At 36.9% G+C, this 17,059-nt stretch overlaps 1 protein-coding gene across 2 annotated transcripts; it reads right to left on the minus strand.

Moving 5' to 3' along the window:
- Positions 1 to 1,883: 1,883 nt before the first annotated feature.
- On the minus strand, positions 1,884 to 15,197 carry MAPK1IP1L (mitogen-activated protein kinase 1 interacting protein 1 like). 2 transcript variants are annotated; one of them, XM_037832663.1, is made up of 4 exons: positions 15,043 to 15,197; positions 8,586 to 8,607; positions 7,150 to 7,845; positions 1,884 to 6,252 (listed from the first exon to the last, which is right to left on the minus strand). In XM_037832663.1, exons 2-4 carry the CDS (start codon positions 8,601 to 8,603, stop codon positions 6,241 to 6,243), a joined length of 726 nt encoding a protein of 241 aa, XP_037688591.1. In that variant the 5' UTR covers positions 8,604 to 8,607; positions 15,043 to 15,197; the 3' UTR covers positions 1,884 to 6,240. The 2 variants fall into 2 exon arrangements, with proteins under 2 accessions (XP_037688591.1, XP_037688592.1); XM_037832664.1 differs by lacking the exon at positions 15,043 to 15,197 and adding an exon at positions 13,345 to 15,028.
- Positions 15,198 to 17,059: the final 1,862 nt, after the last annotated feature.

The raw sequence follows: 17,059 nt of genomic DNA on the forward strand, positions 1-17,059 counted from the left end.
TTTCATCATTCATAAAAGGGGGATAGAACTGTACTTATCTCAGAGGTTTCTGAGGTTTAAATGAGATAATACATGTAACCTATTTCCTTCTAGAGTGTATGACTTTCAAAAGCAGGGGTATTTTAAGAATTGAATGAGTTGAAGTATGTACAGCATACAAATTGCTATCATTATTAGCTCCCAGGGAATAGAGCTGGATAAGCTAAATTTGTCAATTTAGCCTCTTTATCTAAAATTTTAACCAGTTGAGTGTTATCTTAGGAAAGGGAGTTTTCCCACAGCTTTGGAACCTACTCAGTGGCTTGCTAAGAGACAAGAACAAGTCAGGATGTCTTGTGCAAGAGAAAAAGCAAGATTCTAGAGCAGTAATCAAGGAACCTTATAGGGTACTGGACACCTTACATCTTGATGACAGAAGAGCTGTCTCCACTACTTATTAGTGGTATGATTTGGGGGATTTACTCTTTAAAAAACTGTTTATATGTAAAAAGAGGCTTTCTTTTTAATCTACCTGTTTTTAAGTAATGTTAAGTTTAAATGACCATTACATTAAATGAGGCCTAGCATAAAAAATGGCCTTAACAAAACCATCAGTTTAATTTTCTCTTATTTCTGTGATGCTAATACTGTAAATATGGCTTAAAATCCTAGATTGTCCGAGATTCTATTCTACTTGTGAACCTATGAGTATAATCTTAGCAAGTCTCAACTAGGAGACATGGTCACCTGCAAGTTTTAAAATTTTAAAAGCAGCAAAACCTTTTCCCCCTAACCAACTACTGAGTAAGCAAAATACAGAAAGAGGGAGAGGGAACTGCTCTAGTGAAACGAGGTGGGAAGGAGAGAGGGACTGAGAACTACTGATTTGGTACCCTCCCTCAGTCCTGGAACTCCAGAGCTCTGCAAAACACAGTATGAAAATAAACTGCCCCAATGAGAAAAAAAAAAAAAACATTCAAAAGCTACAAGAAAAATTCTATGGCATGACAGAAATTTCTTCTGGCATTGGAATTCTAGCTACTGCAGTGGCATGTTTCAAAGAAATGAACTAACAGGATTCTGTTTTGCTTTAGAGACCACTTATAAAAGGATTGGAGCCTAAGAGCATTAGTATGGGGGTAAAAGAGGATCTGCCTGGGTCAGGTAACCCAGAGAGGCAGGTATTTGTCAAAGCAATTTCATTTCACTATAGGAAAAGACCTGGCCCTGCTGCAGGATAGTCTTATATTTTATTACTTACCTCAAAGTTCCATTTAAGGTGCATATTTTTAAGGCATATGGAATAAGACATACACTATTTAAATTTTTAGTTGTGTTATGTCCAATTAGGAAGTGAAAAGGAGATATCATCTTCAAAATTAAAATGTCCCACAACTTATTCACTCATGTATAGCGTCTCTTACAACTGGGGTTCCAAGAAGGCTTGCAAAGCCCCCATGGAAATGGTAAACAATACCAGGTTTAATAACGTGGCCCTCACAAATACACAGCAGTTGTAACAAGAATATAGCTCTCTTTCATAAAAGAAAATGGGGGTTGTGGTGGCAGGGGCAGAAAGGTCGTAAACACAGATAATCTGGTTACAAAGAACAGCCTAACCTTGAAGGGAGAAGAGAATTATCACAGTGGACAACATGTTGCTGAAAGAGGGTTTGTGGAAGGATGAGTTGTTTCCAGGAAGCCTGTTTAAATGTTTAGTGAATGCAGATCACAAACAGAGAGATGTCTCAGGCCTTTTCCCCTTTCTTTCTTTAAAGCAACTAATTTGCAATTAGCTAAGCCTCCAAGTTGCTCAGGGAAGCCCAGATTTGGGTCTAAAGAATAAAATACATGGAAGAACTGTGAAGCCATGAAAATACATTTTTTAAAAAAATTTTCAGGTATAATACACAAAAGCAAACAAGTTTATCTTAAAAAATATTAAGTATCACATCCATAGACTATTCCTAATTATAATTACTTCTTAAAGCAACATTTGTCTTTGTTTACAAACACAGCAGCAGGTGATAAAACCTAACATCTCAGATTGTTTACAGTTCTTAATACAAACAAATGTACATGTGTCAAATCACATTTTAGGCAGTTTAACTTAAAATGCATAGACAATTACATACATTAAATTTGTCATTAAAAAGTTGATGAAAGATCACAATTTCAGGAAAAAATACAAAAAAGTATAGAACACGCATAAAAAGTCAAGTTGACTTAATGGCAACAAGTCAGTATCTGCTAATCAGTGACAGGCAGAGAAAGTGCCTTCATCCAGGGGAAAAGTGAGAGGAAAAACACATTACTTAGCACATGTGAATAGCTGCACTAGCACCACACTTTTGAAAAAAATCAAATTTCTTACCTAAAAAAAAAAAAAACCAAACCATACTTTGCCCTTAAAAAATGTCCAAAGACTGACACATAATTTCTACCAGCAACACTATGTTCACCTATGTAAACTAATGGATGTACTAATCAATTCAGTAATGTCACCCCTTAAGAGTGAGCCTCCCAAGAACAGGGATTATCTTTCATTTCTGTAACTCAGGCATCTGGAATAGCACTTGGACCATTAACATTTAAATGTTTATTGAATGAAGGCAGTTCTCAGATGTCTTCTAGAGCCCGAAGTTTGCATGGCATTTCTTTACTAATACTGATTTTATTGGCAATTTTTGTTCTACTTGGCAGGACTCTACAAACCAACAGTGTCTGTTTTCAATATTAAATATTGCTTTAAGATTATAGTCTTTCCTGAAAACCACTCACTACCTTCTATGCATAGTACAGCTTAATAGTATAATTTATCTGAATTTACAGCTTATGCTTTTCAAAAAACACTCGAAGGTCTGTGCTTAAGTTTAATTTCCAGAGTTTATAACTCTGGCATTTTATAAAACCAGTTCTACATCATTCAGGATGAGGAAGGAAAACGTTGGCACTAATCATTTAGAAGGGAGAGGCAACTGATTGATATGCAAATTAGGCACAGTGTTTTAAACTTTAAATAGAGCTATGTTCACCTACACAGATGGTTTCAAAAGTTGTACACTTGAGTATAGGTAGGTGGCACTAATTATTTGTGTGAGAAAATATCATGGGTATAACTAGCTTTTCTCCTAGAAAATATTCCATTTTCCACTGTGGTTGTGTGATTCACCTAGGCCAAAAATTCACCCCTTCTTCTCTACCCTATTATGATTCTCTACTGAAGACAATAAATAGTAATATGGACAAAAGAACTCCTTAGGTAATTAAAAAATGTATTGGCTATTCCTGAATGATAAATACATTACACTTTACACAAAACAGGGCTGTGGAGTTAGAGCTATAAACAGTGCTTCATAGGCATAAAACGATGTAAGGCTGAGTCCTGCAGAAAAAAAAAGAGCCAAAGCATTTTAAGTACTCCTTTAAAGAGCACTTGAGTCTTGAGAACTGAGTGTATCAATGAAGACCTAAGGCAGATATACTGTATCTTGCAAAATTTCCACTTAAAAGTTTTATTTTTTCAATCATTTTTATGTTTAACCTCAGCACTGCTTACATATTTTATTTTGAAATCTATGATTCTAACCACAGAAACACGATTCCTCAATACCTCAACTATCTCATCAAATACATATTCCATAATTTGGGTTCCCTCAAGACCAAACATACTTTCTAACAAGCATTCTTTTCCATAAACCAATCTCAGCCTAGCATGACTTGTTTTGAAAACAATATTATTCCTTTGTAAAGAAAAAAAAAAAATCCTAGATGCTCTTCCCCCTTCCTTCACTGAAACCTCTTCTGCTTTTAACTCCACCCTGAACCTAAAAATTTGGTCCAGAATGCCCATAAGAATTAAGAACTTCCCCAATGAGAGAAATTATGCTTTGCAGAAAGAGAGAATATAAAAGCAAATTTTATTATTCCTCTGATTTTACTCTTACATTAAAACAAACAAATATCTCCCAAATATCACTTGGAACATCCTTAAAAACAAAGGGCTAAAATGGCAGTGATCTAGGGTAGTGTGGGACACTAAAAATGTTATACTAATGGGAAGCAGTAATCTCTAATCTCGTGTTTATGTCCCTACAAATTCTTTAATAAAAAATTTTCTCCCATAACCAAGACAATGGATTCTGTAATTACAGATTCCCAAACTTGCTACTTTAGTCAAACTACATCCTCTACAGCATGACATTAACGATTGCATTTAAAGCCAGAGATGGCAACTTATCTCAATGTAAAGACAACCAAAACTATAAGGAGAGGAGTCTTGCTACCATCTCACTTTACCTGTCATCCTATCCTTCCAATTAACTGACATTATGATATTGACTGGTAATTTAAACTATGACAACTCCTATAGCCACCTGCCCTGTAAATTAGACTGCTTAGACAACAGAATCCAAGAATGTTGTAGATAGCTGCTACTCGCCCTTGAAGTAAAGAAAAAAGACCCTTTATGGCACACTAAGAGCTGCCTACATTCCCATCTGAAAATATCTAAACAAATTAGTTTTCCACTTTTATCAATTCTGAAAGGTTGAAATCTATCATCTACTTACAACAAGGCTTAAACACTAAATGTCCTTTTCAAGGGTGATCATCTTGCTTTCTTAAAAGGAGGTAGCTGTTAAACCATTAAACTGGCTGCATTTGGCATTCTTGACATTTTAATTATAAGAGAAATAAACTACTAAATACTTTATTTCTAACAAAAAACAGCGCAATCCAGCATAAATCTCTCCGATACTGGTCCAAGAAATCCACAATACATTTTAGAAGTCCAATGGATACATTAAAAAGTTTCAAAATGTTATCTGACAAATAACAAGGTCAGCTCTACTGTCACTCATTTATTCTAAATCTAAGAACCTTATCTTTTGCCAAAAAGCTATGTAGGTTGTTTTGGTAGTTACAAACAATATTCAATATTTAAGCAACATAGTCACACTGCTTTAAACTCAACTGCAGAGTTCTACAATTTTTTATTTTCATGTGTTAGATAATTTTTTCATGGATGGCACGCAATTCAACTATTTACCTGTCAACAAATACAGAACTGAACTGTTAGCCATAAGCTTTACAAACAGATTCAGGAAACTATGCAGGAGACAAACGACACATTATAACCAGACTGAAAGATAGATACATATTTTGATTCGCACTTGTACAAAGAGAACAGTCATGCTTGTATGACTTAAGGTTCTCTAAATGTAACTGCGATATGTTTATGGTAGATCCCTAGGAGTGTGCCAGTTTTCCGTTATCAGGGAGGAATTAACGATGTGCTCCTTCTAAAGAACTGAGAGTGGGGCTACAGGGAATGGTCTGGGCAGCATAGCTGCCTCAGGTCTTGTGGGAACGCAAATTACTTGTTGCTATGAAGCAATTCCCGGGGTTTCCTCTGGCTTGAGGTTCAAAACAAAGAAGAAAATTTTTCTTTCCTTGAGCTCTTCTCAAAGCAATATGGGTATCTCATAATACATTCTAAAAGAATAAAAAGACATCACCAATTCTGTAAGAACATAATTTATGTACACGTTGGCCGGGATTAAAAAGAATTGTTTTTTTCAAAAATGGCAGATTTTACAGGTGTACGACCCATCTGGCTAAAAACAAAACAGGCTAAGTGGAACTCAAAATGAAGAAAAAGTTTTTTCTAATCAAAGCTCAAGGATAACAAAGAACATTGGCTGGTTAATTAACTCAACATGTGGCAATAATTACTGACAGTTTTAAAATGTATATCCAAAATATAACCTCAAGAGGACCAGATTTATTTATCCTATAGATAGAGCAGCTCAAAATGTTTAGAGGCATCACTTGTTTAAATTATGGCCATATGACTGTTTTCAAAGTGTGTTTATTTAGGGAAAAAGTGATCATAGAAAAATACTTGAACTAACTTGCCAATGAAATAGATTCTAACAACAGTCCACATCATCTTAGATTTTTAAGTGTGTAGTTTCATGTTTTAAACAAATTCTATTAAAGAGCTATTCAATATACTTAATCACTTTAACTTTCCATGAAAACCAAATAAAAATCACATTTGAATGATTTACGTTTTTATCTGATTGTTCCAAATGTACATCCAAGTACAAGAGGCAGATATCTTCTCTGAGAGGTGCAAGAGTTGTTCTTTCATGAATGCCCTCTAAGAATAGTGAAATCAGCAATTTTTATATATGCAGTCATGTGCATATATATATGTACTTCAAAAAGCAAAGCGTCATCTCTTCATCCATTAACTTAATGGTAAGACTGCAATAGAAGAAAGAAAAGGTCAACTTCTAGTTTTGCAAATAGAGTTTATGAACTCCTTCCTATGGCTTAAAATAAATTTATTGCTTAATAAATCCAAAGAACAAGTCATCTCATTTAGTTACCTTGGCATACATTTTGCAAAAATTAAAAAAAAAAAAAAATTATATATATATATATATATATATATGTATAGCAAGAAGTTATACTAATGAAAGGAAGACATGTCAGGGGTACTTTATTGAGATTTTCTTCTTTTACACCTGAAATGGATGTTTGATTAATCTAGATGGGGATCTGAATTGTTAAGTTTGTATGTTAAGAATAAACAAACTTTTTTCCTAAGGGAAATCTTGACTGCTTTTGGATACTTGCTTAATTTACCTCAAGGGGGGGGTGCCTTTTTACTTTTTCATATGCCCTTAATAGGCTCCTCAACTAAGACAAAAACCCTACTCCAGCTTAGCTGACAGTAAAGCATAGATCATTACACTTAATTGATTATAGTGAATAGGGGTATAATTTTGAGCTCAATACTGCTAATGATCTAACAAAATCCTGGCTGAGAAACACCATGGAGAGTTGCCTGAAAAATAGGCAGTTATACTCTCACTGCCTGAAATTCTTTAAAAATCTATTTTCTTATCAATCCAGACAGGCAGAGATTGGTCTTCAGGAAAATTTTCTTTCCATTTTTAGTACCAGGAATGCTTGTACTTTCATCCTTTTAAATGCTCTACCTGAATCTTTGAAATTTACTCTTATTTTACATATAAACGCCCCCTTTTAGAAAGTTTTAAAACTTTTAAATCTTCCATTCAAAATTGGAGGGAACCAATCTTTCAATTGTGCTTATGTGACTATTACTGCACATTAAATAACAAATTAAACACTCACATGGGGGCCACCAGGCATTGGTGGAGCACCAGAAGGTCCCGAAGGCACTTGAAAAGGATTACTGGGGGTAGGATAGAGTCCTGGTGTGGGATATGAGCCTGCAGGGGCAGGATATGGTGCTGGTGGTCCCCACGCTCCTGGTGGGACAGTGCCCCATGGTACAGGTGGTGCTCCCCCTGGTGCTTGGGGAGGAGGAGGAATGGGATATGGCCCTGGAGATGGGTATGGCATATTAGGGGTAGGATACTGCCCTCCCATTCCTGGTGCCCATGGTCCAGAAGACATGGAACCCCATGGACCTAAAGGACCAGCTGCAGCTGGATCTGTGGGTGCACCATATGGTCTAGGAAGCTCTGGAAAGGGCATATTTGGTGTAGGATATGGCCCAGTGGGGCCAGGGCCTGGCACACTTGGGGCTGGGTAAGGACCACCAGGTGGAGGACATGATGGTCCAGAAGGAGGAAAAGGTGCTGGAGGCGGTCCGGTGGGAGGCACAGAGGGATACATTCCGGTTGGTGCAGGTCCAAAAGGCACAGAAGGTGTTGCACTTGGTGGGAGTCCAGACGGCACAGAAGGTGGAGCACTTGGGTTATTCCAAGGGTTGGAACTTGGCCAGCCTTGAGGAGGTTGACCAGGTTTTGTATTGCTAACAGTAGAGGTTTTGGCAGGGGAGTGTTCGGGTAGTGCATCTGCCAACTGGAACACAAAATAGAAATGTCTTATCCAGCTCATCCAGGCACAAGTCAAGCCAAACAAGACTAGACATGTCAAATCCATAATAGAATAGTAAGTTATAGGGTCAGTGATTATAAACATAGATAGCATCTTCAAAAGCTAAACTATTCAGTTAAAAAGCAATTCATTTAATACAGAACCTTAAAGTGTTAACCCAAATCTCGACTTTACAATGCAAATTCCTCACAAAGGCTCAAGTTTTCTAAATACAATTAATCAAAATGCCATGTTTCATTTCTATGCTATGTTAATATAGTATAGTGATTAAGAGGATAAAATTTAAGTCAAGATCGCTACTGGAATTCTGGCTTTATCTCAAATATATCACCATCCTCTCTAAGCTTCAGTTCCCTCATTTAAAACAAATTTCAGGGTTAACTTGAGGTTTAAATAAGAAAGTTCATGTAAAGCACTTAGCACAGTGCCTGGTATTTAAGACTTACTAAAAAAATATTAGCTATTATTAGTACTATCAGAGTAAAAGAGAACAGAAGTAATTATATTTGTAATTTTTCAGTTTAACCATTCATAATGAAATAAGTACTACTCAATACATTTTAAAACATGTTATATCTGGTAAACTAAGTAAAATCAACTATCAAAATCAGATGCCAAAGAAACCCAAGAACCACAAAAAGCACAGACCATGTCCTTTTTCTTAAGGGCAGTAAAACTTATCAAGGATAAATCCATCAACTTACCGAAAACTCTTCAGACATTTTCCTAAAAAAAGAAAGAAAGAATATTTCACACCCAGTGAATAGTCTTTCTTATATATTCTTTAAGGAACTTTCCATGCATAATTATTTTTATTAAAATGGAATCTAATAATTTGTAAACATATTTCCTAAATAAAGAAAAGAAATATAACATGTTTTTCTTTAAATAGGAAGTTTTTCCATAATAGCTCATATTGATCTACCAACTTCATCCCTTTTATTGGCTGCACATGGTACAAAAATGATCCAAAATTTAGTTTATGATCTCATTTTGATGGCAGTTTAGGCTGTTAGCACTTTGGGTTGAACATCTCGCAACATGTTTTACTCACCTGTGAAAGTCTATCACCAGAAAAAAGAACAAGTAGTAGAATTTAGAGTCAACAGGTTAGGTTGCTTAAATTCATCTGATAAAAACAGATTGACCGATCCCCAAAAAGTCCATGCCAATTTACACACTTACCTTTTCCTCTAACTCCTCTTTCATCCTCTGGTATTATAAAAATTATAAATCTCTTTCAATATGGTAGATTAAAAATTAGCATCTTGTTTTCACTTGCATTTCTTTAATTATGTGGAAGGTAGGGTACCTTTTTGTATTCAATATCTGATTTATACTTATTTTTCTGTGAATCTGCTTAAGTTCTTTTAACACTTTTGTAAAATTTTTAAATTAAAGTATAATTAACATTTAGTAAAATGCATGTATCTTAAAATGTTCTGATTAACAAACTCTGACAGTTGTGTATGCCCCTGTAACCACCCAAAACAAGATACAGAACATTTCCATCAGTTCAGAGAAACTGAATGAACCCTCCCCTACACCCACAGCAACCCTTTTCTTACTTAATTTTAGTTTTGCTTTTACAACTTCATGTAAATGGAATAAGACAGTATACGCTGTTTTTGTTTTGACCATTTTGCTATTTTGTAGTAAATCTTTTTTCTCATTGCTTTGTCAGATACTAAGGAAATTAGCCCTGTCTCTAATACATGAGACAGAAAATTTTCTCCTGTGTTCCTTTTATGTTGATCTTTTAAATGGTCTTTTTTAAGTACTACAAGTTTTTAATTTCATGTAGTCAAATTTATCAATCCTTCCCTACATGCGACTTCTGGATTTTGTAATATTTAGAGGCCTTCCCTACTCCAAGATTAAACAAAAAATTCACCTACATTCTTACAGTATTTTTTTACCACTGAATTTTCTTGTTTTAAGTCTTTTAATTCTCCCTCCAAACAATAATTGCTGAATAATCTATCTTTTCTCACCTAATTGGATAAGCTGCCTTTAACACATTCTATTGCTGCTACTCACAACTAATATATATTGAACATTTATCATGGAATAAGCACAATGCTAAGTGGTGCATCATCTCATTACTACTCCCACAAACTCTATGAAGCAAATTCCATATTTATCCCCAATTTACTGCTGAGGAAAAGGAAGCTTAACTTTACTCGCTTAAGGTTACAGAGAGAGTGACATGTAGAGAAGGGGTTCAAACCCAGGCAGTCTTACTCCAGAGCCTCTTAGGCTAACAACCAGGTTATAGCCTCTTTCTTCTGATCTGCACCAGAGCATTCCATTTTAATCACAATAGCTTTATATATTCTTTAACAAATTATAATGTCAGTAGTCCTATTACTGTTCATTTTTCAGATTTTGCTGCATATTCTCCTTTATTTTCCCAGATCATTTTATTTAACAAAAATCTGTTGGTGTTTTGATTAGAATTGTATTAAATTTACAGTTCATTGAGGGAACAAATTAAATTTACAGATTGTCTTTCTAGTTCCTAAAATTTTCACTTATATTACTCAGTAGTCTGTTTTCTTGTTCGGGTCCTACACATGTCATGTGAAGTAGATTTCTAACTTTTCACCTTTTTCCTGCAGCCACATTACTAAATTATTTTATTTCTGAAACTTCCACAGGGGATTCTTTGGGTTTTCCAGGTAAAGAATTATGCCTCTTTTCTTCTTTGTATCAGGTAGGACTTAAACAATCACAAAATGTTTAATAGTGATAGGGAATTTAGGTGATGAATGTACAACTATGTAATGGTACTGTAAACAATTGAAAGTACGATTCGTTTTGTATGACTGCGTGGTATGTGAATACATCTCAATAAAATGAAGATAAAAAAAAATAGTGATAGGGAGTATGATGGTCTTGTTCCCACCTCTCTTAGGAATGCTTCTAATGTTTAAATATAATTCTTATTTTTGAGGTTTTAATTGCATTAAGGACATTTCTATTTATACCTATATCACTACATTTATTTATTCCTATTTTGCTAGTTAAAAACAACAGAGAAGACAGTGAATTTCTTCAGAAGACCTTTTGGTGTCTACTGTATCTCACAGCTTTTCTCCTTTGAAATATCAATACAGTTAAATATATGAATAGACTGCTTAATATTGAGCCATCCTTGCATTCTTAGGGTTTTATTTTGTAAGTATGATTTGGTTATCCTAAGGAATGATAAAAAAAAAAAAATAGATGGTGCCTATTATGTCACAATTGTTAGACTTTATATTCTTTTTATTCAGAATATCAAAATACACATCTTGAAAGTATAGCAAATACAATCCATTCATATGTTAAGGTTTGTGTGTTTTGCCATCATACAACAGTAAATTTTTCAGACCAACACAAGAAATTAAAAAAAAAAAAGCTTACTGTAAAAAGACATACTACTATATATAAACTGGAAGTCTTTTCTTAGTGGTATTAACAATTCATAACAAGTTTAAAGTATACACAGAACTAACATGTTTTTCAAACAACGTGAGCCTTTCTGAAATAGAAACTGATTTTGTGTCAAAGTGTACTGTAATTCTCAAACAGGTAATCTAACAAAGCAACCTATTCAATTTCATATAGTTGTGCTGTTCAGATTTTCATAATTACTACTTTCCCTCTTATTTTTGGAAAAGCATATACACAATATACAGTTCACTGGTCACAGAACTACATAAAAGTATAAGTTTTATACTTATTAATACAAATTAATACAAATTAATACAAATTAATAAAATTAAACTGACTCATAATTCTGGCTTTAAAATTTTAAGTTCAAAGTCAAATCCTGGAAGATAGAAATGTTAGAATCCTATGATTAAAATACTGAAGGCCTTCCCACAGGAATTAGAAACAGGTCACATCCCATTATGGCACTCGAGTCAAGTGACCTGCTCTCCATGCCTAGAATAAACAGTGCTCATGGTAACTGGAAGCATTCCTATTTGATCTTTGGGGAATACACTCAATTCTAAAAAAGGTAAAAAAATAAGAGTTGGATATCAGTGTTTTAATATGAGGAGTTTCAGAATGTAAAAATATCAAGATTTCCCCCCAAATATCTGAATTGTGCTAATTATTCAAATGAGGACAATATAACCTTGAACTCCCCCAAAATAATAATAATAAAAAAATTATAACAATGAAAGGTTTTCATTTTTTTTTTTCCTCCTTTTGGAAGAATCTAAAGATAATGCTTCCCAAATTTTCCATTACTACTTATGACGGGATTCATGCATCATTCAAGAAAATGAGCAGAAAGAATATTTTAAGAGTATGTCTTTTGACATATACTAGAAAAGTAAACCATAACATTTCTATAAACTTCTATGGCTGTTAAGAGTAAAAATGATAATTCAATAATCATGAGGTCTTAGAAAGTTGAACTCCACAAATTACTAGTGAGTAAGAAATGTTTCAGAGGGCCATGATCAGCTGTGATGAAGTGATAAAAGAAGATGGGACTACAATGGTTATGAAACCTGGACATAAATCCTTTTGAGTGAGTCTTTAGATAAAGGGCAAGCTACTTAACCAGAGACCACTTTCTCATCTGTAAAAGTTATAATCCCTGACTACCTCACAGATAATTAAAGTAACATTTGATTTATAATGTGCTATACTCATGTAAGATATTAAGAGAAACTAAAGGAAGTTGGACAAGATTTTCATGTTGTTTAATACTGGAGGGCTGGGTGGGGAGAGGAGGGTGATGGTAATGTACTGAAAATGTAAATTTTGAATTTGAATATGACACTTTTCAATACTAGCTTATTTCTGACTTTGGGAAACTTAAGTAATTGGGGTTTTAAAATTCTTTGCACATTCTAATTCACTTCAAAATGTGTAATTTCAAAAATTCAATCTTTCAGTCATCTCATGTCAGATATATTTAATACATCTATTCAAGTACTTACAGCAACGATGGGCTAGGCACTGTGTTGGGCTCTATGGGAGTTAGTATTGCATGGAGCAAATGCTTAATGCTACCACAAAACAAAACTAAATTACCCGGGGGAAGCACAGGGTGCTATGCAAGTACCTCCAAGAGGCCCCTGAAGGAATCAAGAGAGGGGACATCATGGAGGATTCCTTAGAAGTTGTGCCTTTACAGTCTAGAATAAAATTGAGGTAAGAGCTGGGGGTGGAGTGTGGTAAAATGGGCCCTAAGGAAAAGAGAACAGTTTGTGCAAAAAACAGAAGAGAGGCAAGAAAGAAGCTGTGGGGAAGAACAAAGAGCTCAGATTGGGTGGAATATAGCAAAAGAGGAAAGGGATCTGAAAAGTCTTAGCAGAGAGACATTAGATCAGGATTTGAATCCTCTTAGGTCACGTAAGAGTCAGGTCCCCCAAAAGAATCTGTTTCTTCAACTACAAAGAACATATTAGTAATATGTGAGATTAAATGCGACTCATATCAAGACCTACAGTGTACCTGGAAAAAGTGGATGGGCAACAAATATCAAATTCTCTTGTCTTCTTTTATAAACGGACAGGTGAATATTTGGTCAAAAAAGTGAACGCTGAAAGAATGACTGCCTAGGTTCAACTGTAGCTCTTCACTGGCTGGCTCTGGACCCTGGACAAATTAAACTCTCCAAACCTCGGAGGTAAAAAGAAGACATGAATAGTATCTACCTCACAAATGTGCTGTGACGCTTATACAATAAACAAACAAATCTCTGAATCACTGTCTGGCACAGAGCAAAAGTTCAACAAATACTAGCTTTTACAATCACTGTTATATGGTCCACATGACATATAACAGCGATTGTTATCTGCAATAATTGTTAACTGCCTTATCTGCAGTTGTCAATCCCCAAACCTTTGAAAATGAAACCGTCCCAATTTTGGTACAAAACTTACTTGGTGGAAAAACCTGAACTGAGACTATCTGTAGTTTCTAATAATCCCCCCTTAAAAGAGTGACTATTCACACGTAGATATACAAATACATGTTGGTTTTGGGTGCTGCCACTCACCCTGTTGGGGGTATCATCACCTGTTTATGCACTACACTGGCTTTCTAAAATCTAAAGATAAAAATTCAAAGATTTCCAAATTCCAAAATACGGGGGCCCCAAGGGTTTCGACCGGAGACGGGTATTATTTCTCCTGCAGAGAAGACAGAAACATTCCCATATCTGTATCTCAATTCAAAAGTTTCTGGGACAAACTAGTTTTGAAGAGGGGGTTCAGAGACACCAGTAGCAACAAAAATTTCTATTTTTCCTTCCTCCAAAACACTTCTGAACTATTTCTGACGTAACAGTTCGCCTATAATAAGAGTTCGTTTTCAAAACAGGCCTTTACAACTACCAGGTGTACCATGGATATTTCTCTAATAGTAATGCTATAAAAAATAATTTTCAGTCAAGTGAGTCTGGTTTGACGCTTCAACGTTACAATCTTTATTGAAAGCACTAGCGTTGGTTTCTAAAAAGGAAAACGGTTAAGCTATTTATAAGCTGCAACAACTAATAACATACACGCCAAGAACTTTTAAATTAAAAAAAAAGTATTACAGAAACGCAGCACCTTTTGTATTTCCTGTCACGGGTATCTAAAATTTAACGTAATTGTAAGCAATTCCTCTAGAAAATAACCAGAACATTGTCATCCCGGGATTATCTCAAAAAAGAATCAGACCCCTCTAAGAACCTAATTCGGGGCGTCCTCTCCCTTATTAGAAATTAATCAACAAGGGAGGCGGTCAGGGCCAAGAGGCGTGAAGCCCTCAGTCCTTTAGGACCAAAGAAACAAAGAGAATCCGGGATCAACCGGAGCGAACCGGCCTCCCAAGCGGGTCGCGCCCGACCGAGTGGGGGAAGGGCGGAGACCCCGCCCCCAACCGGCCTGACGTCAAACGCCGAGAAACCCGCCGGGCATGACGTCACTACTCTGGACGCCTTCTCCCTGGGTGAGCGATAGGGGTGGGGGATGGAGTGACCAATCCTTAGCCCGCAAGGAGGTGATCGAGAGAAGCACTTAGCCCCAAGCCCCAGGAGGTGACCACGGCCCAAGCACCGGAGGAGACTCGAGGCACCTCCGTTACTGAGCCCGCCCGCCAGCCCCTCAATCTAAGCTCTCCCGACCCCCTCCGCGACTCCCACTGCTGCCAAAGCAGCCTCACCCGGCAGGATCCGATCCCGTAGCAAGGTTTAGAAGCGGCGATGGGTACGAAGGAACTGAACACTGACGAACCGAACGCAGCCTGGCGGGCGACGGCGGCAGAAGCGGCGGCAGCAGCAACAGCGGCGCGCGGCTCCTCCTGGCGCCGGAACAGGAAGCGCCTAGCGCGCCTCCCCCGCCCGCGCTCCCGTCCCCTCCCCTCGTCACCGGCCGCGCGCGCGCGCGCGCCCCTTGCAGGCCTCCGGCAGCACTGCGTCAGGTCCGGTTCGGTCCGGGCGGCGCGGTTGTTCTGTTAGTCCGCGGGTGGAAACCTTCCCGGTTTTCCGAAGTCTCTAGGACTAAGGGGAAACGCCTGTGGCCGGTGAAATTAAGGGCAATCCAAGGGGGAAATTGCCAACTTGTTGCCTTGAGTGGTTTGAGGCCAGATTCTGGACCCCCTAGGCGCAGCTGTTTTTAGAGCCCGGCCTCGAAACAGGCTGGGTGTGAATGCGGCCAAGTTTGCGGTCCAGAAAGGGGACAGACACGGAACCCCGATGAGCCAAAACTGGACAGCTGAAGGAATAATACGGGAAAGGATAAACATTTGCAAATGGCTTGATAAATTGAAATTAAAGGAACAGGTGTCTCCAGATTTTTCCTGATAAATGCCTCTTCTCCGCACATGTTCACTTCTGAATAACCATTAAGCATCTACTCCGTGTAACGCCCAAAAGATGACTGACACATAGCTCCAGCCGTCAAGAAAACTGCAGGCTGGTAAAGATGTCGTGATGATTACATGCCGTGCAAAAATTTGCGAATTTGCGAAAGCTAGATGTTCAGAAAACTTTGTTAAATACATTAAAAAGTATGCAGTACACCTATATCATTTTGCTTCTTTGTGTAGGCCGTTTGTGCGTCTGTGGCTGGTGTTGACTATTAACTACCTATGAACTACCTAAATGAAGACTTAACTCTGGATGTGTTCCCGGCATATACTTCTCATATTGAAATATAAGCAATAGAATAGAATATCAGATACCTAAACCTTGGGAAGACATAATTTTGGATAGGGGCACAGGGCTTTACAGTCTATTGACAATCACACCACTAGTGTGGACAACCAACCCTGCCTTCTAAAAGGCAGTGATTCAGCAGTGCCTTGCCAAGACCTATTGAAGCCTGAAGCAAAAGGAAACATCAGTAATACAATCCTGCTTTTATCTAAAATTTTTATATTTTATCGTATTTTTCATTTATTCTTCTTAAAATATTGCATTAAAATTTTCATTACTTTTTTGTCAAAAAAAAAAGTATGCCCAAGTTGAGCACCTCATTTACCTCACCTTAGTTGTGGCCCTATGTATCATGATTGACAGCCTGCAGCTTTTCCCTCTTGCTCCATCAGTAACTGTGCAGAGTTGGAGTTCTATAGGCAGGCTATTCCTGACCCATGTTGGATCCCCTACAGGCAAACTTTGTTGGAAACTAATGCCCCATATGGCTCTGAGTTTTCAAAACTGTGCTGCAGTCTGAAGCCCTCCCTACTCCATCCTTCTTCCTCCCAGCTTTTCCTTTACAGGAGACTTGCAGTGTGGTCTTTAGACTTCCCCACCTTCTGCTTCCTCTCCCTTTATCCTTTATAGGTGTTTCCTTCAATAGGTTTCTTCTGTATCTAATCACATCTTGGCATCTGCTTCTTGGAAGACCCAAACTGACACATGAAAACCTAGAGTGTATTGTAAATTAGAAAATTTGTGGGACTACAGAGTTTTTAATTTCCCTTTTTTCAGATTCCAAATTGAATGTGAGAGGTAAGGCCATACAATATTTTAAAAACAAAATACAAAGCCTTTGGATTTCATATATGAAGTTTTAATTAAGAAGAAATGAAAATTTATTCAGATCAATTTATTTGAAGTCATATCCAAGAAGAAACATTCAACTTCAGGATTAGAAATAAAAATGGAAATAGTCTACTTTTTGGGGGGAAGGGGTGGAGAATGGATCGTACAAGCCTGATTGACAAGAGTGCTAAT

The sequence above is a fragment of the Choloepus didactylus genome, chromosome 4 (assembly GCF_015220235.1).
Source record: "Choloepus didactylus isolate mChoDid1 chromosome 4, mChoDid1.pri, whole genome shotgun sequence".
In the NCBI taxonomy this organism is placed as follows: Eukaryota; Metazoa; Chordata; class Mammalia; order Pilosa; family Megalonychidae; genus Choloepus; species Choloepus didactylus.